This window comes from Pleurodeles waltl, chromosome 1_2, assembly GCF_031143425.1.
Source record: "Pleurodeles waltl isolate 20211129_DDA chromosome 1_2, aPleWal1.hap1.20221129, whole genome shotgun sequence".
Classification (NCBI taxonomy): domain Eukaryota; kingdom Metazoa; phylum Chordata; class Amphibia; order Caudata; family Salamandridae; genus Pleurodeles; species Pleurodeles waltl.
The window spans coordinates 1,025,397,836-1,025,424,859 of record NC_090437.1 but is presented as its reverse complement, the minus strand read 5'-3'; the positions used below and the strand labels follow the sequence as shown (position 1 = coordinate 1,025,424,859).

General features: G+C 48.2%; 1 protein-coding gene across 1 annotated transcript in view; it reads right to left on the bottom strand.

Moving 5' to 3' along the window:
* The window catches only part of RFC1 (replication factor C subunit 1), a 622,078-nt gene that overhangs the window by 53,280 nt on the left and 541,774 nt on the right, over positions 1 to 27,024 (bottom strand). The window contains exons 20-22 of the mRNA XM_069202064.1: positions 12,524 to 12,678; positions 12,313 to 12,430; positions 11,431 to 11,576 (exon numbers count right to left, since the gene is read on the bottom strand). Coding sequence (XP_069058165.1) covers positions 11,431 to 11,576; positions 12,313 to 12,430; positions 12,524 to 12,678 — 419 coding nt within the window. The remainder of the gene's footprint in view (positions 1 to 11,430; positions 11,577 to 12,312; positions 12,431 to 12,523; positions 12,679 to 27,024) is intronic.

Below are 27,024 nucleotides of genomic sequence, written 5' to 3'. Positions count from 1 at the left end.
GATCCTTGGGCAGATGTTCAATGAGATGTTGCATCTCATCCCAATGGGCTCTGTCATAGCGCGCAAGTAGTGCCTGGGAGTTCGCGATGCGCCACTGGTTTGCAGCTTGTGCTGCGACTCTTTTACCAGCTGCATCGAACTTGCGGCTTTCTTTATCTGGGGGTGGTGCATCTCCAGATGTGTGGGAGTTGGCTCTTTTTCTAGCTGCTCCTACAACGACAGAGTCTGGTGGCAGCTGTGTAGTGATGAAAACCGGGTCTGTAGGAGGCGCTTCATACTTTTTTTCCACCCTTGGTGTGATTGCCCTACTCTTGACCGGCTCCTTAAAGATTTCTTTTGCGTGCCGGAGCATACCAGGGAGCATAGGCAGGCATTGGTATGAGCTGTGGGTGGAGGAGAGTGTGTTGAATAAAAAATCATCCTCGACCTGTTCTGAGTGGAGGCTTACGTTGTGAAATTGTGCTGCTCTGGCCACCACTTGAGAGTACGCAGTGCTGTCCTCTGGTGGAGATGGCTTCGTAGGGTATGCCTCTGGACTATTATCTGACACTGGGGCGTCGTATAGGTCCCATGCGTCTTGATCTTGGTCACCCTGGCTCATGGTGGTGTGAGCTGGGGAGTGTGATGGAGTTTGTGCTGGTGAGACGTTAATCACGGGCGGTGGAGAGGGTGGTGGAGTAACTCTTTTTACCACCTTTGGTTGTGGTGTTTGTTCAGTTTGGAACTCCAACCTTCTCTTTCTTCTAATAGGGGGAAGGGTGCTTATCTTTCCTGTCCCCTGCTGTATGAAAATACGCTTTTGCGTATGGTCCACATCCGTTGATTGTGGATCTTCCTCAAACCTATGCTTTTGCATTTGTGAGGTCAGCGAGTGCTCTTCTGTATAAGAGCCTGAAGCTGGGTCGGTTGCAGTTTGTTTCGGTACCGAAACCCTGTCAGCGTCCTTTTTCGGCTCCGAGGTGACTTTTTTCTTTTTCGGGGCCGAAACCTCTCGGCGCCGATCTTCGTCGGGCCCACTGTCTCGGCGTCGAGCCGTGTCAACACCGGCATCTCGGTGTCGACGCTTGTCTCCAGCACTTTCTCGGTCCCGAGAAGGCTGTGTGCCGGTGTCTCGACCGGAGTCGGACGATCTCGGCACTGTTTGGGCCTTTTTCGGTGCCGACGGTCGGTCACCGAATTTATGGGTCGAGCCATGGCCTGGTGGCAGTGGCGTCCCCTGGGCCTTGTAAATGTTCCTCTGAGTGGTTTTCGACGTCTTACTCACGGTTTGTGTATCGTCGAATCCTTCGGAGTCCGAGTCTTGGATCGAGAAGGTACCTTCCTCTTCTTGTTCCTCGAACTCTCGGTGGGCTGTCGGCGCGGACGCCGTCTGAAGTCTTCTGGCTCGACGGTCTCGGAGTGTTTTTCGGGACCGGAACGCACGACAGGCCTCGCAGGTGTCTTCACTGTGCTCAGGTGACAGGCACAGGTTGCAGACCAAGTGTTGGTCTGTGTAGGGGTATTTATTGTGGCATTTGGGGCAGAAACGGAACGGGGTCCGTTCCATCGGCGTTCTTCAGCACGTGGTCGGGCCGACCAGGCCCCGACGGGGGATCGAAAAAACTACCCCAAAGGGCACCGGAGCTCTTCGATCCGTCGACGCGGTGTTGAATCTAACTACGCCGAACCCGAACGCAACAATACCGACGAAAATCTTCCGAAATTTAGCTATTTTTCCGTTCCGAAACTCGGAGCGACAGGAACACGTCCGAACCCGATGGCGGAAAAAAAAACAATCGAAGATGGAGTCGACGCCCATGCGCAATGGAGACAAAAGGGGGAGTCACTCGGTCCCGTGACTCGAAAGACTTCTTCGAAGAAAAACAACTTGTAACACTCCGGCCCAACACCAGATGGCGAGCTATTGCAAAACATGCGTATCTACAGCGACAGATGCCATCGAACATATATTTTCTTAGTTTATTTTAAGAACCACAGGCTCAAGATTTGAAGTAAACACATAAAATGCAAAGTACTTCACATACGTAACGTAGGAACTTTGAATAAAAGCAATAAGCTATTTTCAAAGTGGACACAGTGCAAAAAAATCAACAGTTCCTGGGGGAGGTAAGTAAAGGTTAGTTTGTGAGGTAAGTAAGACACTTACAAGTCTCAGTTCTGGGGCATAGGCAGCCCACCTTTGGGGGTTCAAAGCAACCCTAAAGTTATCACAACAGCAGGTCAGGGCCGGTCAGGTGCAGAGGTCAAAGAGGTACCCAAAACATATAGGCGCCTATGGAGAACAGGGGTGCTCCGGTTCCAGTCTGCCACCAGGTAAGTACCCACGTCCTCGGGGAGCAGACCAGGGGGGTTTTGTAAAGCACTGGGGGGGGGGCACAAGTAGGCACACAAAACACCCTCAGCTGCACCGAGGCGGCCAGGTGCAGTGTGCAAAGCAGGCATCAGGTTTCAGATAGGAATCAATGGAGGGACCCGGGTCACTCTAGCGGAGTAGGCAAGCATTGGGGGGGCTTCTCGGGACAGCCACCACCTGGGCGAGGCAGAGAGTCGCCTGGCGGTCACTCCTGCGCTGAGGTTTGGTTCCTTCAGGTCTTGGGGGCTTCGGGTGCAGTACTGGTTCCAGGCGTCGGGTCCCTCGTTACAGGAAGTCGCGGTCAGGGGGAGCCTCTGGATTCTCTCTGCAGGCATCGCTGTGGGGGTTCAGGGGGGTCGTCTCTGGCTACTCACGGGCTCGCAGTCGCCGGGGAGTCTTCCCTGTGGTGTTTGTTCTCTGGATCTCGAGCCGGGGGTGTCGGGTGCATAGTGTGAATTTGCACGCTTCCGGCAGTCTTTGAAAGTTGCTTCTTTGTTGCAAAGAAGTTGCTGGTTTTGAGCAGAGCCGCTGCTCATGGGAGTTTCTTGGTCCTTTAGTCCAGGACAGTCCTCTGAGGCTTCAGAGGTCGCTGGTCCCTGTCGGATGCGTCGCTGGGTGCAGGTTTTCGAAGTTGGAGACAGGCCGGTAGGGCTGGGGCCAAAGCAGTTGACGTCAGGGCTGGGGCCAAAGCAGTTGTAGTCTTCCGTCTTCTCTGCAGGCTTGTAGGTCAGCAGTCCTCCTTGTTTCTTCAGGTTGCAGGAATCTGATTCCCTGGGATCTGGGGTGCCCCTAAATACTAAATTTAGGGGTGTGTTTAGGTCTGGGAGGGCAGTAGCCAATGGCTACTGTCCTGGAGGGTGCTACACCCTTCTTTGTGCCTCCTCCCTGTGGGGACGGAGGCACATCCCTAATCCTATTGAGGGAATCCTCCAAAACTAAGATGGAGGATTTCTAAAGGCAGGGGTCACCTCAGCTCAGGACACCTTAGGTGCTGTCCTGAATGGTGGTTGACGACTCCTTGTTTTTCTCATTATCTCCTCCAGCCTTGCCGCCAAAAGTGGGGGCAGTGGCGGGCATCTCCACTAGCTGGGATGCCCTGGGGCACTGTAACAAAAAATAGGGTGAGCCTTTGACGTTCATCGCCAGGTGTTACAGTTCCTGCAGTGGGAGGTGTGAAGCACCTCCACCCAGTACAGGCTTTGTTCCTGGCCACAGAGTGACAAAGGCACTCTCCCCTTGTGGCCAGCAACATGTCTGGTGTGTGGCAGGCTGGCAGAAACTGGTCAGCCTACACTAGAAGTCGGATTGGTTTTCAGGGGGCATCTCTACGATGCCATCTGGGTGTATGTTACAATAAAGTGCACACTCGCATCAGTGTGCATTCATTGTGCTGAGAAGTTTGATACCAAACTTCCCAGTTTTCAGTGTAGCCATTATGGAACTGTGGAGTTAGTGTTTGACAAACTCCCAGACCATATACTCTTATGGCTACCCTGCACTTAAAATGTCCAAGGTTTTGCTTAGACACTGTAGGGGCATAGTGCTCATGCACATATGCCCTCACCTGTGGTATAGTGCACCCTGCCTTAGGGCTGTAAGGCCTGCTAGAGGGGTGACTTACCTATGCCACAGGCAGTGTGAGGTTGGCATGGCACTCTGAGGGGGTATTTTTCTCCCCCACCAGCACACACAAGCTGTGAGGCAGTGTGCATGTGCTAAGCGAGGGGTCCCTAGGGTGGCATAAGACATGCTGCAGCCCTTAAAGACCTTCCCTGGCATCAGTGTCCTGGGTACCAGTTACAAGGGACTTATCTGCGTGCCAGGACTGTGCCAATTGTGGAAGAAAAAATACAGGTTAGGGAAAGAACACTGGTGCTGGGGCCTGGTGAGCAGGGTCCCAGCACACTATCAATCAAAACTTAGCATCAGCAAAGGCAAAACGTTAGGGGGACTTTTTGCCTTTGCTGATGCCAAGTTATGATTTGAAAGTGTGCTGGGACCCTGCTAACCAGGCCCCAGCACCAGTGTTCTTTCCCTAAACTGTACCTTTGTCTCCACAATTGGCAGAACCCTGGCACCCAGGTAAGTCCCTTGTAACTGGTACCCCTGGTACCAAGGGCCCTGATGCCAGGGAAGGTCTCTAAGGGCTGCAGCATGTCTTATGCCACCCTAGGAACCCCTCACTCAGCACATGCACACTGCCTCACAGCTTGTGTGTGCTGGTGGGGAGAAAATGACTAAGTCGACATGGCACTCCCCTCAGAGTGCCATGCCAACCTCACACTGCCTGTGGCATACTTAAGTCACCCCTCTAGCAGGCCTTACAGCCCTAAGGCAGGGTGCACTATACCACAGGTGAGGGCATATGTGCATGAGCCAGTGTGCACTTTATTGTAAAAATACACCCAGAGGGCATCTTAGAGATGGCCCCTGAAAACATACCCGACTTCCAGTGTGGGCTGACTAGTTTTTGCCAGCCTGCCACACACCAGACATGTTGTTGGCCACATGGGGAGAGTGCCTTTGTCACTCTGTGCCAAGGAACAAAGCCTGTACTGGGTGGAGGTGCTTCTCACCTCCCCCTGCAGGAACTGTAACACCTGGAGGTGAGCCACAAAGGCTCATCCCCTTTGTTACAGCGTCACAGGGCATCCCAGCTAGTGGAGATGCCCGCCCATCCAGTCACTGCCCCCACTTTTGGCGGCAAGGCTGGAGGAGATAATGAGAAAAACAAGGAGGAGTCACCCCTCCCCCCCCCAGTCAGGACAGCCCCCTAAGGAGTCCTGAGCTGAGGTGACTCTTACTTTTAGAAATCCTCCATCTTGTAGAAGGAGGAATCCCCCAATAGGATTAGGGATGTGCCCTCCTCCCCACAGGGAGGAGGCACAAAGAGGGTGTAGCCACCCTTAGGGCCATTAGCCATTGGCTACTGCCCTCTCAGACCTAAACACAACCCTAAATTCAGTATTTAAGGGCTCCCAGAACCGAGGAAGATAGATTCCATTAACCTAAAGAAGAAGAAGAAGGACTGCTGACCTGAAGCCCTGCAGTGAAGACGGGGATGACAACTGGTTTGGCCCCAGCCCCACCGGCCTGTCTCCCTACTTCGAAGAAAACTGCAACAGCGACGCATCTAACAGGGTCCAGCGACCTCTGAAGCCTCAGAGGACTACCCTGCATCTGAAGGACCAAGAAGCTCCTGAGAACAGCGGCCCTGTTCAAGAAACTGCAACTTTCTGCAACAAAGAAGCAACTTTTAAAGACCACACGTTTCCCGCCGGAAGAGTGAGACTTTCCACTCTGCACCCGACGCCCCCGGCTGGACCTGCGGAAAACCAACACTACAGGGAGGACTCCCCGGCAACTGCGAGCCTGTGAGTAGCCAGAGGTGACCCCCCTGAGCCCCCACAGCGACGGCTGCAGAGGAAATCCAGAGGCTCCCCCTGACCGCGACTGCCTGCTTCAAGGAACCCGATGCCTGGAACCAGCACTGCACCCGCAGCCCCCAGGACCTGAACGAACCGAACTCCAGTGCAGGAGCGAACCCCAGGCGACCCACTAACTAGCCCAGGTGGTGGCTACCCCGAGGAGCCCCCCCTGTGCCTGCCTGCATCGCTGAACAGACCCCCAGGTCTCCCCATTGATTCCCATAAGAAACCCGACACCTGTTTGCACACTGCACCCAGCCACCCCTGTGCCGCTGAGGGTTTACTTTCTGTGCCTGCTTGTGTCCCTCCCCGGTGCCCTACAAAACCCCCCTGGTCTGCCCTCCGAGGACGCGGGTACTTACCTGCTGGCAGACTGGAACCGGGGCACCCCTATTTCCATTGAAGCCTATGTGTTTTGGGCACCACTTTGACCTCTGCATCTGACCGGCCCTGAGCTGCTGGTGTGGTAACTTTGGGGTTGCATTGAACCCCCAACGGTGGGTTACCTTGGACCCAACTTTGAACCCTGTAAGTGTTTTACTTACCTGTGAACTTAACATTTACTTACCTCCCCCAGGAACTGTTGATTTTTGCACTGTGTCCACTTTTAAAATAGTTTGCCATTTCTGTCAAAACTGTACATGCTATTGTGATTATTCAAAGTTCCTAGAATACCTGAGTGAAATAACTTTCATTTAAAGTATTGTTTGTAAATCTTGAACCTGTGGTTCTTAAAATAAACTAAGAAAATATATTTTTCTATATAAAAACCTACTGGCCTGGAATTTGTCTTTGAGTGTGTGTTCCTCATTTATTGCCTGTGTGTACAACAAATGCTTAACACTACCCTCTGATAAGCCTACTGCTCTACCACGCTACCACAAAATAGAGCATTATAATGATCTCTTTTTGCCACTATCTTATCTCTAAGGGGAACCCTTGGACTCTGTGCACACTATTTCTTACTTTGAAATAGTATATACAGAGCCAACTTCCTACAGACGAGACTTCAGCACATTTTTGGTGAACCTCTGCGAATGCAGGTCTGCTGCAGTCTGGAGGTGAGAGATGACAGCCTGGGGTGAGCCAGTCATCAAGGTAGGGGAAGGCTGAAACCCCTGACCTGTGCAGATAAGCTGCGACCACTGCCATCACTTTGGTGAACACCCGAGGGGGCGCTGGTAAGGCAAAAGGGAAGCACGGAAAACTAAGTGTGAGTGGCCTACCGTGAACTGTAAGTAAAGTCTGTGGGCAGGCAGGAAGGGAATATGGAAATATGTGTTCTGCAAGTCCAACGCTAAAATCCAGTCTCCTGGGTCTAGGGCAGATAGGACCTGAGCCACAGTGAGCATTTTAAACTTCTCCTGCTTGCGGAAGAGATTGAGGGACTGGAGGTCTAGGATAGGCAGAGGCACTTGTCATTTTTGGGGACCAGTAAGTAACATGAATAACAACTACGACCTACTTCTGAAACAGGGACCCTCTCTATTGCTCCCTTGGCCAAGAGAGCTGTAACCTCCTTGCGGATAAGTGCCAACTGATCCTCTGTCATCCGATCATAGGATGGTGGCCTGGATGGAGGGGCAGTATTGTAGGAGAGGGAGCAGCCCCTTCGGACTGTTTGCAAAACCCACCTGTCTGATGTGATGGACTGCCAGCGAGGCAGGCGATGGTGAATCCTGCCTACTACTGATCTATGATGGGGATGTGTCAGACTAGGAAGTTTTGGAGGCTGCAGTAAAAGGGGTGGTGGAATGGGTAGACCGCTGGATCCCTGGTCCACGCAGGGGCTGGGCCGCATGTATGGCACAGTGGCTGGAGGTATTCGGACGTGGTTGGGAGCCTCTTCCGCAGCCGCCATGAAAGGGTTGAAAAGAGACTGGAAGGGACAAGGGACAGCGGTGACGCCCAAGGACCTGGCCATAGCCGGGGACTCCTTAAAGCACTTGAGTGCAGAGTCTGCTTTCTCTCTGAAGAGACGGGTGCCATCAAAGGGCATGTACATGAGTGTGGACTGGACATGCCACAAAAAACCAGACGTCCTCAACCAATGGTGGCGCCTCAAGGCCACCGTCGATGCAACCGTTCTACATAGTGCTTCTCTCCCATCAACAGCTTGGGAGAGAATGGCCCAGGCCTCCTCCGGGACGTGTGGCAACACCTGTGCAACTGTGTGCCATAAAGTATGGGTGTAACTCCCCAAAGGGCATGCAGTGTTCATGGACAGCAATAGCAGGCTGGAGAAAAAAAAAACACCCTCTTCCCAAGCTGATCCAGCCTCTTCGATTCCCTATCTGGCGGTGAGGAAGAGGATGCGCCTGGGGACGTAGAGGCTTGGATAACCAAGCTCTCAGGGGTAGGGTGTTGAGTAAAGAACAGTGGGTCATTAGGGGCTGGTCTATGGTGGTGGACAACTGTCCTGTTGACAGGAGCCCCTGTGTTGAGTTTTTACCAAGTGCCTAGCAGGACATCAGTAAGGGCTTCATTAAAGGGCAAAAGGGTTCAGAAGAAGAAGCAGCCCCAGGTTTAAGTACCTCAGTCAGGATATTAGTCGTGACTGTCACTGAGGGCAGCTCGAGGCCCAGGACCTCGGCCATCCTTCACACCACCATGAAATTAGGACTCTTCCCTCCTCCATAGCCACAGTAGGGGGAGCAAGCATGCCATTGTCAGGGGAAGTATCCAGACCACTGGCTTCACCCATGTCTGTACGCCAGTCCATAGGGTCTTCAAGCTTGTATTCTAAAGGGCCCAGCGACCCCTCCCAATCCTCACCGAACCCCCAAACCCATAACAAGGGTCAGGATCCAACCGAGGGAGCAAGGCCGACGCTGGAATCAGCGTCAAGCGACGCCAGTCCGATTCTGTGTCGGAGTCAGGAATGAGGATGGGTCGACGCCGACCATGGGCACGGGTGGCATCAGGAGCGTTGAGGACTGAAAGATCAGAAGGCATGACCAACACCGATTCGGATTTGAGGAACAGATCCCTGGGTGCTCCGCCAGAGCAAAGACTGAAGCCGCTGGTGTGGAACCCGAGGGGGCCCATGTCGACTCTGAAGGGCCCGAGGGCACTTTGGCAGAGTCGGGCAGCCCAAATAGAACTCATGTAATTGGGCAGGGGTGGCTCCAGCTCCCGGAAAATCGGGGAGGTGTGGAGCCGACCCAGAAGCAGGCTCTGAGGACGGAGGCCTAGAGCAACAACATTCCTTTTCCTGTATCGCCTCAGCAGACAGAGAGGGTGAAGTCCAAGAACGCTTGGTCTTCGACTTCGTCTTATGCCTTGACTTACCCGATCGTTCCGATCACTTGGATTGGGACAATGAAGAATGAAGGCTTTGCGACCGTTCTCAGGACCTTCCTCTCGACCGAGACCGACGCAGAGCCAAGCACTGGCCCGCAAGCAGCTGTAGGGACTGCTCCCTCCCTCAAAGCTTTTGGCACCTGGAGCACGACTACGGGTTGTGGTCATGCTCCAAACACCACAAAAACACAAGGTGCGGATCCGTCATGGACATCATCCGATGACAGGAGTCACAGGGCTTGAACCCAGTCTTCGTTGATGATATCTCAAGGCACACCAGAAGTGTAAAAAAAAAAAACCTTACAAAAAGTCCAGTCAAAAAGTGACTCTAGGGGTAGCTCTTCTTCAGCTCTGTGCATGGCTGGCGCAGAAAGAAAAAAACTGACGTCAGACGCAGAGCTAACTGACGCCACCTAACAAGTTCTGATGGGTTCCCTTTTTGTTTAGAAGTGTACATTACTTAGTATTTATTAGTTTAGAATCTGTAGCCAAGAGTGGATTATGCTCAGTGAATATATCACTATGTTTATTATTGTCAATCTGCCGTTTTGCGAATACTGAGGATTAAAAACAAGTGGTGAGACTGCTTTTGTTTGACTTTGGTTTTTGTAGAAGTTTCAACCTGCTCCACTTGGGGCAGCATAAATATTATGCTGTGACCTGTCCCATAAATAAAGAGAGGATTTCCAAAAGGGAACAGCCGGTGAGCTTCACGTCTTAGCCTCCCTTTCTTTCTTTCTCTTCCTTTTCTCTCTTCTTTTCCACTTGGGTGTTTCAGGTTACCGTTTTCTATGGGTGATCCTTATTTATATTTTCATCTTAGTTACTTCTGCTTTTATCTATTCGAAGTATAGGTATCAGGTTGACTAAGGTAATAGTTATAAATATGTTTTGTGACCAGACATCATTTGGGTTGATTGACTACATTCTCTCTCATTCATGACGTAATGTATGTGCACAGAGATAGTGGCATGAATGCACAAGTAATGCATCTCTACACGGAAAAAATACAATGGAATTCCAGGTGGAGGATACAGTTACGTAGTCAGAACACCGGTTGAGCATCCTGTGACATTTGGTTTTCTTTTTTGATTGTTTAGTTTATAGATTGGTTTCAAATGGACCGGACCTTCTTGCATGTATCTTTTAACTAGTGTTCGATTGATACGTGCCATGGAGAAGGTGTGTGACCACTGGGTTATCCTACACCAAAATGTACGTCGGCATGACTTTTGGCCAGAAGTTTGCTTTGATGCCCCTTACTGTGGATTCCAAGTACATTTTATACACAACGTATACAGTGGAGGAAAATAAATACTAAGACTGAAACAATTCATCATCATAGACCTATAATGGACACATCATGTGAAGATTTTAATTTATAAAATGGAATAACAAAAGGTTGATGTTGGGGAATTATTTTTTGTAAATTTGTTGAATTATGAAAGCCAGTATCCTCCATGATCAGGGGAACCCCTGGGGGAGATTATGTATTCAGCCAACTGTTTTTCTTATTCTTTTTATATAGATGAATCTGAGTGGAGTATGTCAGTATGCTTGATGGTTGTTTGAGTGTTTTTAGGTTAGGTCCATATTTTATGCAATTAGACATTTGTAGCTATGGATTAATAATAAATTCAGATATCAAAGACTTAGGTTTATGTCTATAATTATCAATGTATGTACACAGATTTTTGCTCAACATTAATAGGATTATTGGAGGATTCCAGAAATGGAACCTATATAGGAGGCAGTTTTTTTTGCTTGTTTGTACAGCTTTGGCCCTGTCCCGCTCCTTTATTCATTTAGGAGGGAACCCTTTTTTCATTTGGTAGATTAAAGTCAACCATGACTTTTGAGGAAGGGTGGCGGAAATAGGTTACAAAATAAGACAGTCATACAAAAACAGCGTTTTTGGAAAACAAGTTTAGAATGCAGAAAAAAAACATAGCAGGAGGTGATACCCAGTTCTAAAGCTCATGACAAAACACCCTTCGAATTTCTTTTCAAAATCATCTACCAGCATTTGCAGACTCACTTTTCAGTGTCATTGCTAACTGGGAATGAGGGAAACAGAAGCCCTGATGTACATTCATGTTTTGGAGCTCTCCAATGGCCTACGTTCCCTTGTTTCTGAGTTCAATACAAATCTGGTAAATTGAAAGATGTAGTTGATGTCACTTAGGAAACCACAAAATGGAAAATACATGACTAGAATACTAGAAGTCTCAAAACAATCCAGCTGTTCATTAATTAAACATTTTAAATGCAGTACTATAAGCTGCTTAAATATTGCAGCTATCGGTGACAATTTTTTAGAACCTCACCATTTGTTAATATTCCTACCTCAGACACATGTGCCGTGATAGCTCTTGAACAATCCGGTCATGTTTGCCTGTGGATGAGTATTTGCCAAGCCAGCTTGGAAAGGTGGGAAATTGAGTCATGTAACCTCTCATCAATTCGCCTGGGAGAACACTTGCATAGATTGCCTAAAGTATGAGAAACAAAAGGCATTTTATTACACTCCATAATCAATGTATGCATGCAAAATTGACTATTATGGATTAGAAAAAAAACGATTTTGAGCTCAAGTTTGGCTATTGTGTTTGTAAGCCTAATTTTCTCAAGCAAATATCTTTGTAAATCAGGCCCAATGTGTCAATAATTATCGAAACAACCGAGTATTAGCTAAAAAACCAAATAGAAAGAAAAATCCCAACATGCAGAGGCAGGGAAGAACATTTTCCATGTTTCTTGTAACATGGCATCTGGCGCCAATACCTCACATCCAGTCACTGTGATGTGGCTGGGAAAAGTAGCGAGGTAAATGTGTAAACTTAAACTTCTTTCCAGTCCTATTAGCAGGTCAGCAAAATCTCCCAGTCCAAACTTCTAAGAATTGACAGTCTTTTTGCTTCTCAGTAGTCAAGGTGGGAATATTATTAAACACAGGCATGTCGTTTTATTTATGGAATCTTTTTACAACACCATTCACTGGAACACCCTAGACACCAGTTGACCTCCCAGACACTAACTCCCTGAATAACTCAAAGTTTACTACAAAGACCGAAGCGAGCAGCTAAGGTACAGAAACCAAATTCCAGTTTATCGTTTAACCCTTCCATCCCAAGGATAACATTGGAAGAGCATATTCAGAAATACTACAATTCTATAAGGTAAACTGCCAAACTATGCACATATATAAAAAAAATTATAAACATATACCTGTGTAGGTAGGAGACTCCACATTTGTTTAGTACGTATCTGTTTGTCAACCAAGTCACCATCACATATGCTATCGGCTGCTTTGCTCAAAAGCAACAAGTGCTTTTTCATATTCCCTCTAAAAATGAGAACATTGTGTTATTTTGTTACTGCAGACCACTCCTAAAAATTACTTTTTAGTTTTAAATTACAAACATGTTTAACTACTCACCCAGCAGCAACAGGTTTTACATGGATGTAATTTTCTTGAACGAATAAAGGTGCTAGAGAGTAGTCATGGAAAAAGAGATCAGACTTGTCAATTAGTGTCATGTGATCAGTTTCTTCCCCAGTGACAAAAACCTTTCGGGCAACATCAAAGGGACCCTGAAATAGATCATGCAAAATTAATAATATTTTTGCCAAGTTTACAATTTACCAATGTCAGGCTAAGAGAGCATAAAGTAATGTAGTACCAAAAGGTTTTCCATTTATTTTTTTTAATCCGAAAACTTCACTGTTCTTGGTCTTGGAGACTACTTTATGATTGAACTTACCTCTAGTGGCAAATGTCCTGACCAAGAAATAAACTGGTGGAAAGAAAAGCTAAAGTTAGGTAGCTGAGTGAAGAAGAAGGCGAAATCGTAGTTTTGCTCTGGAATGTGGAAGACACCAGTTGAGTGAATTTAAGGTTATTTGTATGTGCATCTTTTACCAAACTCTGCCCAAAATTATAATATCGGCAACAAGAGGATGTAGACTTGTTCTGCCACAGTATCGCCAAATACAAGACAATGGACTGGACACTGCCAATCCAATAGAACATTTGTGTCAGCACCTCTGAACCCCCATCATGCAAGGATGGCAATATTGGCTGCCCTATTTTTACCCGGCCTAGTGGGAGAAAGAATGGTGGCAGGGCCAGAAAGCTTGGCGTTCGTGACAGCTTCCTAGTCACTCACGCCTTGGGATCACATTCTAAATATAACGTGAAGGAAGCTGGCTCTTTGTATACTATATCAAAATGAGATGTAGCGTGCACAGAGTCCAAGGGTTCCCCAGAGGCTTAACAGAGGCTAAAGTAGAAAATGCTAATGCTCCTTTTTGTGGTAGTGCGGTCGGGCAGTTACGCTTATCAGGGGGTAGTGCAAAGCCCTTGTTGTACACACAGTCATAAAAGGAAGCACACACTCAATGACAAACTCCAGGCTAATGGTTTTATATAGCAAAAATATACCTTGTTACTTTATTTCTAGAACCACAAAATTCAGTTTGCAGGTAAGAACATTTGTAAGTAAGTATCCAACATATGCATGAACACCACTTTGTTTCGATTTGGCAAGTTAAATGTTTTTCAAGGAAATAGCAAATATCGGTTTTAAAAGTTGACACACTGCAATTTTCAGAAACAGTTCTACGTGGGAAGAAAAGGTAGTACAGTTTTGAGTTAAGTACAAGACTTACAGTTCCAGTCTCCGAAGGTTAGGCTGTCCACAGGTTGGGGTTCAAGTTAACCTCGAACACCCTCCACTAGCAACACTTGGCCGGCCGGGTGCAGAGGTCAAAGATGATGCAAGAATTAAAATGGAGGCCTATGGAGACTGGGGGCACTCTGAATCAGGCCTGCTTGCAGGTGAGTAACTGCGTCTTCGGAGGGGAGACCTGGAGGGTTTAGGTGAGCAACAGGGGGGCAACACGTCAGCCACAAACACTCACCCTCAGTGGGGCAGGTGTGGCTGGGTGCAAACACAGCATCAGGCTCCTAGTGCTTCTCAAAAGAGAGATCCCGGGGGTCACAAAGATGCTGCAGGCTAGGTCCAGGCGGTCGGTTCCAGAAAACTACAGGCTGGACAAGAAAGAGGACTACCTGCTGAACGTTGCTGCACCGGTGGTCTGATTCCCTAAGGTCAAAGGGCTGCAGGTGTAGGGGTACTTTTAGGTGTCATGAATCTTCATCCGGTTCTCTCGCGGTTGGGGGTGGGGGGTGTGGGGGGGGGGGGGGGGGGGTGGGGGGGGTGTTGGTCCTTGGATTTAGGCTGCAGATGTCGTCGTGTTGGACAGGAGGGGTCAACACAGGGTGGACACTAGGTCGAAATCACCTGGGGGCCAGCTCTAGTCGGATGGGCCACGTGGACATGGGCCGTGGCCATCGGATGCAATGTGGGCAGGACTCATGGATCCAGGCAGTTCTGGAGTCCTTTGCTGGACTTTCTTGCTTGACAGGGCCGCTGACTACCGGAGATCTTTGTCCTCTGGGGTGCAGGCAGTCCTCTTGAGGCATTTAAGAGGTCGCAGGTCCTGCCAGATGCGTCACCTTTTGGTAGCAGGGCTTCAGAAGCTGGAAACAGGCCTGTAGGGCTCGGGCCATATCAGTTGGTGTCCTCAGTCTTCTTTGCTGGGGGTCAGCTAAGCAGTCTTTCTTTCTTCTTGTTGTCTTCTTGAGTTCCCAAAGAATCTGATGAGCTAGGTTCAGGGGAGCCCTTAAATGTTGGATTTAGAGGCGTTACAGTAGCTAATGACTACTGTCCCTGAGGGTGACTACACCCTTCTGGTGTCCATTACCAGATGGAACCCTATTGGTTCCTGTCCTTTAAACCAAAATGGAGGATTTTGCAAGGAGTGGGTCACTTCAGCTCTGGACACCTTAGGAGTGGTCCTGGCTGAAGTTGCCACTCTTCCTGGTTTTCCCTAATTTTCCTGCTAGGCTTGCAGCCAAAAGTGGGGCTTTCTCCGGGGGCGGGCATCTCCACTAGCTGAAATATTCTGGGGCAATGTAACAAGAGACCTGAGCTTTTGAGGCTCACCGCCAGGTGTTACAGTTCCTGCAGGGGGAAGGTGGGAAGCACCTCCAACCACTGGAGGCTTTGTTTCTGGCCACAGAGAGCACCACAGGCCTCACCCCATGTGGTCAGAAAATCGTCTGAAAGTGGCAGGCTGGCACAGACCAATCAGTCCTGCACTGAGTTTGGGTAAAATACAGGGGGCATCCCTAAGATGCCCTCTGGGGGCATTTTCCAATACATCCAACACTGGCATCAGTGTGGGTTTATTGTGCTGAGAAGTTTGACACCAAACTTCCCAGATATCAATGTAGCCGTTATGGAGCTGTGGAGTTCGTAATGACAAACTCCCAGCCCATATACTCAGTATGGCCACACTGCACTTACAATGTCTAAGAATGGACTTAGACACTGTAGGGACATATTTCTCATGCAACTATGCCCTCACCTGTGATATAGTGCACCCTGCCCTAGGGCTGTAAGGCCAGCTAGAGGGGTGACTTACCTACATCTTAGAGATGCCCCCTGTATACCAGTCTAACTACTAGTGCTAGGCTGACTAGTTTCTGCCAGCCTGCCATATCCAGACGGGTTTCTGGCCACATGGGGCGAGTGCCTTTGTCACTCTGTGGCCAGGAACAAAGCCTGTACTGGGTGGAGGTGCTTCACACCTCCCCCTGCAGGAACAGTAGCCTCAATGGCTCAAGCCTGGTGTTACAATGCCCCACTTTTAATGGCAAGTTCGGAGGAGATAATGAGAAAAACAAGGAGTCACCCTCCAGTTAGGACAGCCGGTCAGGTGTCCTGAGCTGAGGTGACCCCTGCCTTAGGAAATCCTCCATCTTGTTTTGGAGGATTCCCCCCCACCCCATAGGATTAGGGGTGTGCCCCCCTTCCCACAGGGAAAAAGCACAAAGAGGGTGTAGGAACCCTCAAGGACAGTAGCCATGGGCTACTGCCCCCAGACCTAAGCACACCCCAAAATTGAGTATTTAGGGGCGACCCTGAACCCAGAAAAACAGATTCCTGACGACCTACAACAATGAGAAGGACTGCTGACCTGAAAGCCCAGCAGAGACGACGGAGACGACAACTGACTTGGTCCCAGCCCTAACGGCCTGTCTCCAGACTCAAAGAACCTGCACAGCAATGCATCCAGCAGGACCAGCAACCTCTTAGGATGCAGAGGACTGCCGTGCAACCAAAGGACCAAGAAACTCCAGTGGACAGTGACTCTGTCCAAACAGTAACAAAGAAACCATCTTTACAGGGACTCCAGCCTCACTCTGGAAGCGAGGGTCCCCAACACTCTGCACCCAACGCCCCTGGCTCATGTTCAGAAGAACTAACACTGCAGAGAGGACCCCCAGGAGACTCCAACGATGTGAACCCCCTTAGACGACCTCCCTGCACCCCACAGCAACGCCTGCAGAGAGAATCCAGAGGCTCCCCCTCACCGCGACTGCCCGGTAACAAAGAACCCAACGCCTGGAAGAAGCACTGCACCTGCAGCCCCCAGGCCAGAGAGAAATCAACTACCGGTGCAGGAGTGACCAGCAGGCGGCCCTCATCCTTGCCCAGTCGGTGGCTGGCCCGAGAAGCCCCCCTGTGCCCTACCTGCATCGCCAGAGTGAACTCCGGGTCTGTCCATTGATTTCTACCTAAAACCCGACACCCACTTCACACACTGCACCCGGCCGTCGCTGTGCTGCTGAGGGTGTATTTTGTGTACCTGTCTGTGCCCCCGTGCTATACAAAACCCCCCTGGTCTGCTTCCCGAGGATGCAGGTACTTGCCTCCTAGCAGACTGGAACAGGAGCACCCCTAGTCTCCATAGGCACCTATGTTATTTGGGCCCTACTTTGACCCCTGCACCTGATCGGCCCTTTGTTGCTGGGTGTTTGGAGTAGACTTGAACCCCCAACAGTGGTCTGCCTATGGCCCAGAGACCGAACTTGTAAGTGCTTTACTTACCTGAAAAACTAACCAATACTTACCTCCCCCAGGAATTGTTGATTTTTGCAGTGTCCACTTTTAAAATAGCTTATTGCCATTTTTGCCAAAACTGTGTACATTACTGTTTTAATTCAAAGTTCCATATTTACCTATGCCAAGTACCTTACAAGTTATGTACTTACTTGAATTCTGAATCTTGTGGTTCTAAAATAAATTAAGAAAATAATATTTTTCTATATAAAAGCCTATTGGCCTGGATTTAAGTCTGAGTGTGTGTTCTCATTTATTGCCTGTGTGTGTACAACAAATGTTTAACACTACCCTCTGACAAGCCTACTGCTAGACCACACTACCACAGACCCCTAGACAATGTGCACACTATTTCTCACTTTGAGATACTATATACAGAGCCAACTTCCTACATTGGTGGATCAGCAGTGGAGTCTAAGAGTTTGCATTTGCTGGACTACTCAGCCAATACCTGATCACACGACTAAAATTCCAAAAATTGCCATTAGAAATTGATTTTTGCAATTCAATTATTTTTCTAAATTGTTAAAATTCCTGCTAGGGCCTTATGTAAGTCCATGTTAGCATTTCATTTTGAGTTTAAAAAGTTTGTAAATGTTAGGATTTAAGTACTAGAAGTAGTTTTTAGTTTCTTAAAAAGTAATCCCAACTTTTAGAGTCATAATGAGTCAAACAGATGAGATGGTGATGGAACTCAGCCTCACCCCCCACCTGCATCTATCGATGTCAGAGTTAAGGTCTCTCTGTAAAATAAAACAGATAAAAACTGGGTCCAACCCTACCAAGGCAAAGCTCCAGGAGGTCTTGGCAGAGTTCACAAGGGACCACCCCTCTGATATGGAGGATCCTCCCTCAGATGGGGATATTAGTTAACAGGAGGATTAACTCACCCCTCCTGTCCTAAATAGGGAGGACAGGGCTCCTAGAACCCTGTCCCCACAAAACATAGTCAGAGAGCATGGTTCTTCCACAGGGGTGACCAGTACCTCTGTAAGCATTGAGGGCAGCCTCAATGAAGAGGACATCCTTTTAGCAAGGATGGCCAAGAGATCTGCCTTGGAGAAGCAGCTCCTAGCCATAGAAAGGGAAAGAAAAGAAATGGGTTTAATTCCCATAAATGGTTGCAGCAACTTAAATAGGGTCAGAGAGAATACTAAAATCCCCAAAGGGATTGTAACTAAATATGAAGAAGGTGATGACATCACCAAATGGTTCACAGCTTTTGAGAGGGCTTGTGCAACCAGAAAAGTAAGCAGATACCACTGGGGAGCTCTCCTTTGGAAAATGTCCACTGGAAAGTGTAGGGATAGACTCCTCACAATCTCTGGTAAAGATGCAGAACCCTATGACCTTATGAAGGCTACCCTGATTGAGGGCTTTGGATTCACAACTGAGGAGTACAGGATTAGGTTGGGGGGGGGGGGGGGGGGGGGACTAATGGGGGCTCACAAATCCTGGAGCCAGACCTGGGTTGATTTTGTTGACTTCTCAGTCAAAACACTAGATGGTTGGATAACTGGCATTGGTGTAAGTGATTAGGATGGGCTGTATAGTTTATTTATGAAAGAACATCTGTTAAGTACTTGCTTCAATGACAAACTGCATCAACATCTGGTAGACCTAGGTCCTATTTCTCCCCAAGAATTGGGAAAGAAGGCAGACCACTGGGTCAAGACAAGGGTGAACAAGACTTCCACAGGGGTCACCAAAAGAAAGGGGTCACAAAGCCTCCCCAGGGGAAGGCTGGTGAGACATCCAAGGACAAAAACAAAGAGTCTTCTACAGAGCCCCAAAACCCTGCTCAGGAAGATGGGCCCTAAGCCTCTTCATAGTCCACAAATGGGTATAAGGGTAAAAACGTTGATCCCAAGAAGACCTGGTGTCACAACAGTAGACAGCATGGACACCAAACTGGAGACAAGGCCTGTCCCAAGAAAAGTCCCACAACTACTACTCCAGTTAGCACTGGAAAAGCCAGTCTCCAGGTGGGATCAACAGTGTGCCCAGAGCAAATCAGGGTCCACACTGAAGCTACTTGAGTCTCAGAGGGTGAGGTGGATTTAGCCACACTTGCTGTCTGGCCACCTTAAATGCAAAAATACAGGCAGCAGCTCTTGATAAATGGGAATAAGGTAGAAGCCCTGAGGGATACAGGTGCCTGTGTCACCATGGGGACAGACAAACTGGTTTGAACAGGACAGTACCAGCCTGGACAGACATATCCTGTCACAAATACTGACAATGAAACTAAAGTCCATTCCATGGCAATGGTAACTTTAGACTGGGGAGGGGTCACTGGCCTGAAACAAGTGGTAGTCTCCTCTGCAATTCCAGTAGAGTGTCTGTGGTGGAATGGTCTGGATTCCTCAGCATGGGCTGAGTTAGAGCTCAAGACCCATGCAGCCATGCTGGGCATCCCTGAACTGGAGTGTGCCAAGACTAGATAACAATGCAGAGCACAGGGTGAAAAAGAAGTGTTGGAGTCTGGAATAATGGCCCAAGCGTCCAAGAGGAAAGGAAAGAAGACGGGGGACCAGCTTCTTCACAGCACAAGAAAAAGAACCTCTCTTCTCAGGAAGATGTTCTATCCCCTGAGGGAACTGAGTCAATGGAGCTGGAGCCTTATAAGGTAGAGCTCTTGGGCCCAGGGGGACCCTCAAGGGAACAGCGTGTCAGGGACAAAAGACTTGTCCCACTCTTGAAGGCCTAAGACAGCAAGCAGCTGAGCAAGAAAAAGGCAATGTCAGTGGAACCCAGAGTCTATTGGAAAGATGGACTCCTTTACAATGAGGCAAGAGATCCCTAACCTGGTGCCACCAAGAGAGTGGTAGTGCCTCAGGAGGTTAGGGAGTGCATTCGGCCCTTAGCCCATGACATTCCCCTTGCTGGGAATTTGGGACAAACCAAGACTTGGGAGAGATTAGTCAACCATTTATATTTGCCCAATATGTCCCAGAAGGTAAATTAGTTTTGCAGCTTCTGTTTCACCTATCAAGCCAGTGGTAAGACAGGTGGCCATCCAAAGGCCCCCCTCATTCCACGTCCAGTGGTGGGGGCCCCATTTGAGAGAGTGGGAGTGGACATAGTGGGTCCACTTGAACCTCCCACAGCATCAGGGTACCAATATATACTGGTAGTAGTGGATCATGCTACCAGGTACCCTGAGGCAATTCCCCTTAGGTCCACTACTGCCCCTTCAGTACCCAAAGCACTCAGATATTTTTACCAGAGTGGGATTTTCTAAGGAGGTGGTTTCTGACAGAGGTACCAACTTCATGTCAGCTTACCTAAACCATATGTGGAATGAGTGGGGGTGACTTACAAGTTCACCATACCATACAATTCACAATGGTCTTGTAGAGAGGTTTCACAAGACATAGAAGGGCATGATCATGGGGCTTCCTGAAAAACTTAAAAGGAGATGGGATGTCCTCTTGCCATGCCTGTTTTTTGCCTACAGAGAGGTGCCACAGAGGGGAGTGGGGTTTTCCCCCTCTGAGCTTCTGTTTTGCCATCCTGTAAGGGGACCACTGGCACTTGTGAAAGAAGGCTGGAAGAGACATATCATTGAGCCTAAGCAAGATGTAGTGGACTATGTACCAGGCCTCCGCTCAAGGATGGCAGAGTACATGGAAAAGGCAAGCTAAAAACTTGAGGCCATCCAACAACTACAGATGTTATAGAATGACCAAAAGGATGCAATGGTTGAGTTCCAGCCAGGGCAGAAAGTCTGGGTTCTGGAGCTAGTGTCTCCCAGGGCACTTCAAGACAGATGAGTGGCCCTTAACCAGTGCTAGAAAAGAAGTCAGGTAACTTACTTAGTGGACCTGGGCACTAGCAGGACACCAAAGAGGGTGATCCATGTTAACCGCCTTAAACTCTATAATGATAGGGCAGACTTAACCATGATGATGGTTACTGATGAGGATCAGGAAGCAGAGAGTGAGTCACTCCCTGACCCTAAAGATGGCTCAGTAGATGGAGTTGTCTACTCAGACACCCTCTCTAGCCAACAGCAAGCTGACTGCAGGCAAGTCCTCCAGCAGTTTGCTGAGCTCTTTTCTCTGACCCCTGGTCAGACACACCTGTGTACCCATTATGTGGACACAGGGGACAGTATGTCTGTCAAGAATAAAATATTCAGACAGTCTGACCAAGTCAAAGAAAGCATCAAAATGGATGTCCACAAGATGCTAGAATTGGGAGTGATAGAGCACTCTGACAGTCCCTGGGCTAGCCCAGTGGACCTGGTCCCCAAACCTCACACCAAGGATGGAAAGAGAGATGAGGTTTTGTGTGGACATCAGAGGGCTCAGCTCTGTCACCAAGACAGATGCTCACCCCATACCAAGGGCAGATTAACTGATTGATAAATTAGGTGCAGCCAAACTCTCAAGTACCTTTGACTTGACAGCAGGGTACTGGCAAATCAAAATGGCACCTGGAGTAAAAGAAAAGACAGCATTCTCTACACCTGATGGGCATTAACAGTTTACTGTTATGCCCTTTGGCTTAAAGAATTCCCCTGCCACCTTCCAAAGGTTGGTGAATCAAGTCCCTGCTGGCTTGGAGTCCTTTAGTGCATCATATCTAGATGATATTGCTCTCTTTAGCTCCAACTGGCAGGATCACCTGGTCCACCTGGAGAAGGTTTTCATGGCTCTGCAAGCAGGAGGCCTGTCTATCAAGGCATCCAAATGTCATATAGGGCAGGGTACAGTGGTTTACATGGGACACCTTATAGGTGGAGGCCAAGTTCAGCCATTACATCCCAAGATCCAGACTATTCTGGACTGGGAAGCTGCAAAAACCCAGACTCAAGTCAGGGCATTCCTTGGGTTAACTGGCTACTATAGGAGGTTTGTGAAGGGATATGGATTCACAGTGACACCCCTCACAGAACGTACCTCCAAGAAAATGCCCAGAAAAGTTAAATGGATCTTGGACTGTCAAAAGGCCTTTGACACCCTGAATGAAGCTATGTGCTCAGCACCAGTTTTGAAAGCTCCAGATTATTCTAAGCAGTTCATTGCGCAGACTGATGCCTCTGAGCATGGGCAGTTGTACCCCAAACCAATGATGATGGCCTTGACCAGCCTCTTGCTTTTATTAGCAGGAGGTTACTCCCCAGGGAGCAGCGTTGGAGTGCCATTGAGAGGGAGGCCTTAGCTGTGGTTTGGTCCCTGAAGAAGTTGAGACCATACCAGTTTGGTACTCACTTCACAGTTCAAACTGACCACAGATCTCTCAGATGGCTTATGCAAATGAAAGGAAAGAACCCTAAACTGTTGAGGTGGTCCATATCCCTACAGGGAATGGATTTTGTGGTGGAACACAGCGCTGGGACTGCCCATGCCAATGCAGATGGCCTTTCCAGGTTCTTGGGAAAGGTTAGTCTCATCCTCTTTAGTTTGGGTGGGGTGAGGTAGGGTGGGTTGGGGAGGGTTTGTGTAGGAAAATGCCTCTGTTGGCATGGTTACCCCCTAACCTTTTGCCTTTCATTGATGCTAGTTATGATTGAGAGTGTGCTGGGATCCTGCTAACTAGGCCCCAGCACCAGTGTTCTTTCCCTAAACTGTACTTTTGTCTCCACAATTGGCACAGCCCTGGCACACAGATGAGTCCCTTGTAAATGGTACTCCTGGTACTAAGGGCCCTGTGGTCAGGGAAGGTCTTTCAGGGCTGCAGCATGTATTATGCAACCCTGGGGACCCCTCACTCAGCACATGCACAGTGCCTCACAGCTTGTGTGCGCTGGTGGGGAGAAAAAGACTAAGTCGACAATGCACTCCCCTCAGAGTGCCATGTCCACAACCCATCGCCTGTGGCATAGGTAAGTCACCCCTCTAGCAGGCCTTAGAGCCCTAAGGCAGGGTGCACTATACCACAGGTGAGGGCATAGTTGCATGAGCACTATGCCCCTACAGTGTCTAAGCCAATTCTAAGACACTGTAAGTGCAGGGTGGCCATAAAGAGTATATGATCTGGGAGTTTGTCAAACACGAACTCCACAGTTCCATAATGGCTACACTGAATACTGGGAAGTTTGGTATCAAACGTATCAGCACAATAAATCCACACTTATGCCAGTGTGGGATTTATTGAGAAATGCACACAGAGTGCATCTTAGAGATGCCCCCTGTATACCAGTCTAACTACTAGTGCTAGGCTGATCAGTTTCTGCCACCCTGCCACATCCAGAAAAGTTTCTGGCCACATGGGGTGAGTGCCTTTGTCACTCAGTGGCCAGGAACAAAGCCTGTACTGGGTGGAGGTGCTTCACACCTCCCCCTGCAGGCACTGTAACACCTGGCGGTGAGCCTCAAAGGCTCAAGCCTGGTGTTACAGCGCCCCAGGGTACTCCAGCTAGTGGAGATGCCCGCAACCCCGGACACAGCTCCTAATTGTGGCGGCAAGTCCAGAGGAGATAATGAGAAAAACAATGTGGAGACACCCTCCAGTCAGAACAGCCCTTAAGGTGTCCTGAGCTGAGGAGACCCCTGCCTTAGGAAATCCTTCATCTTGTTTTGGAAGATTCCCCCCAATAGGATTAGGGATGTTCTCCCCTTCCCAGAGGGAGGAGGCACAAAGAGTGTGTAGCCACCCTCAAGGATAGTAGCCATGGGCTACTGCCCCCCAGACCTAAACACACCCCTAAACTGAGTATTTAGGGGCGACCCTAAACCCAGATTCCTGACGACCTACAACAAGGACTGCTGACCTGAGAGCCCTGCAGAGACGACAAAGACAACTGACTTGGCCCCAGCCCTACTGGACTGTCTCCAGACTCAAAAAACCTGCACAGCAACGCATCCAGCGGGACCAGCGACCTCTGAGGACTCAGATGACTGCCCTGCAACCAAAGGACCAAGAAACTCCAGTGGACAGCGGCTCTATCCAAACAGCATCTTTAAAGGAACTCCAGCCTCACTCCGGAAGCGTGAGTCCCCAAAACTCTGCACCAGATGCCCCCGGCTCGTGTCCAGAAGGACCAACACTGCAGAGAGGACCCCCAGGCGACTCCAACGACGTGGACACCCTGAGGTGACCTACCTGCATCCCCACAGCGATGCCTGCAGAGAGAACCCAGAGGCTCCCCGTGCCCGCGACTGCCCGGTAACAAAGAACCTGACACATGGAAGAAGGACTGCACCCGCAGGCCCCAGGCCAGAGAAAAAACTACTGGAGCAGGAGTGACCAGCAGGCGGCCCTCATCCTTGCCCAGTCGGTGGCTGGCCCGAGAAGCCCCCTGTGCCCTACCTGCATCACTAGAGTGACCTCCAGGTCTCTCTATTGATCTCTACATAAAACCCGACACATACTTCACACACTGCACCCCAACCGCCCCTATGTCGCTGATGGTGTATTTTGTGTGCCTGTTTGTGACCCCACCCCCAGTGCTCTACAAAACCCCTTTGCTCTGCTTCCCGAGGACGCAGGTACTTACCTGCTAGCAGACTGGAACCGGAGCACTCCTAGTCTCCATAGGCACCTATGTTATGCGGGCTCTACTTTTACCTCTGCACTTGACCGGCCATGTGTTGCTGGTGCTGGGTGTTTGGGGTAGTCTTGAACCCCCAATGGTGGACTGCCTATGCCCCAGAGACTGAACTTGTAAGTGCTTTACTTACCTGAAAATACTAACCAATACTTAGCTCCCCAGGAACTGTTGATTTGTGCAGTGTCCACTTTTAAAATAGCTTATTGTAATTTTTGCCAAAACTGTGTACATTACTGTTATAATTCAAAGTTCTATATTTACCTATGCCAAGTACCTTACAATATATGTACTTATTTGAATTATGAATCTTGTGGTTGTAAAATAAATGAAGAAAATAATATTTTTCTATATAAAAACCTATTGGCCTGGAGTTAAGTCTTTGAGTGTGTGTTCTCATTTATTGCCCGTGTGTACACAACAAACGCTTAACACTACCCTCTGATAAGCCTACTGCTAGACCACACTACCACAAAATAGAGCATTAGTATTATCTACATTTGCCACTATCAACCTCTAAGGGAAACCCTTGGACTCTGTGCACACTATCTCTCAATTTGAGATAGTATTTATAGGAGCCAACTTCCTACAAGCACACTCTCAGTCAAGTCAGCATCAATATCAGGTACAAAAAGTGTGTGTTGGTGGGAGATGGGGTGGCATGCCAAAAAGGGCCCTTTTCCACGCATGAGCAAAAAGGTGGGGGATGGACTCCAGGTGGAACAGTCTTATCAGCACGGTGATTTTTGTACAGGGATGCTGATGTCTACTTTCAGCAATCTTCAGGCACAATGGGCGGGTTTGAGATCTTGGAGGAGGAACCTCCTATGCCTAGTTCCCGCCATCTACTGACCATTCTCTTCTCACAGCCTGACCACCTCTGTAAACAGGAGCAGTACCATTGATTTTTGGTAGATAAATAATAATAGGATAGTTCAGTTCCTCCAACCAGGTCTAAATTACAGCCTTTGTGCCTCTAGAATCCAGGAATATCAACCTACATTTTGACACTGCTCGTTATTAAATAACACAGTAAGTGTTCAACATAGTCAGATTGTTTTTTTGCTGGTAAAAAATCCTCCATAAGTAGGGTGAATCAATGATGTATTAAAAAAATTAAAAGCTCAAAAGACAGGCAGTTTTTATGCCTTATTAAATAAAAAAAACACATGATTCACATCTCTGTCATCTATGTATCAGTCTTCACACACCAACCTTGTCAATGACACCCAACAAATGCCCGATAATAATAATAATAGTAAACAGTGGCAGCTGGTCCATCTCTTTTTGGATGGAAATGGAAAAAAGGATACCACTACTACAACTCTAAAGAGACAACCGCGTCTACCCAAATCATAACTAATGCATGCAAATCACCGGATAAAAGGGCTCAGAAGAACGCATTCATTTATTTTCTACTTTATTTATTAACAGAATTACCCTTCACATTATATAACTGTATCACTTATCCATTATCAATTGTCACAATTATCACATTTAAAAAAAAATACTACAAATAACTATCATAGGTCGCATGAATACAAAAAAATCTCATGTTAAAACCTGTCAATTATTCCATACCCATATTCTCACTCATTCAAATATCTTAAAACAACCAACAGACTTTGAGAAGTTCTTAACTCATATTGCAATGGTCACTAACATACATGCATACCACTAATCTGTAACCCACAACAATTTCTAATTATTTTCTTTGTTGATCATGCATATCGCACACATTTTTAAATGGGAATGGAAGTGAGAGTATGTGTGTGGAAGGATTGCCAATGTTTAGGATGAGGTTTTAACATGAGATGTTTTGTATTCATGCAACCTGTAATAGATGCATTTATGGTCATTATTCGAACTGTGATAACAATTGTGACAATAGATAAATACAAGTATGAAATGTGGAATTAAATCTAATAACAAAGTAGATAAGTAATGAATGAGTTCTTCTCAGCCCTTTATTATCCTGTGATTTGTATTTAATAGTTATGGCTTGGCTAGACAGGGGATTCTCTTTTTAGTTGGTTGCTTCCCTGCCCCAGTTTACCAGGGGGGGCCTTATCGAATATTGTTATTACCACTAGTACAAAAGCCATCATTTATCTTTGTTCCTTCCAACAGTGAAAAGTATGGGGGGAAGGGAGGTTGTCTGCACATGACTTCAATGGGCAGTAGTAGGAGAACTAGGATTACTGAAAAGCTTCCATTCCTTCTCCTTCAAAGAGATCTGCACTAATGTATAAGTTACTTACCTTCGGTAACAAAATATCTGGTAGAGACATGTTCTAGTTGCAGATTCCTTACCTTAAAATTTCCCCAGGCGTCAGACTGGATCCGGACATTTTTCTTTGAGCAATACCCTTGCACGTCGATCGACTCAGCAGGCGTTGTAGTCGCCGTGATGATGTCGGGAGTAGTATATAGATGCCGCCTTTGCATAGTGACGTCAGTTTCTTTTAA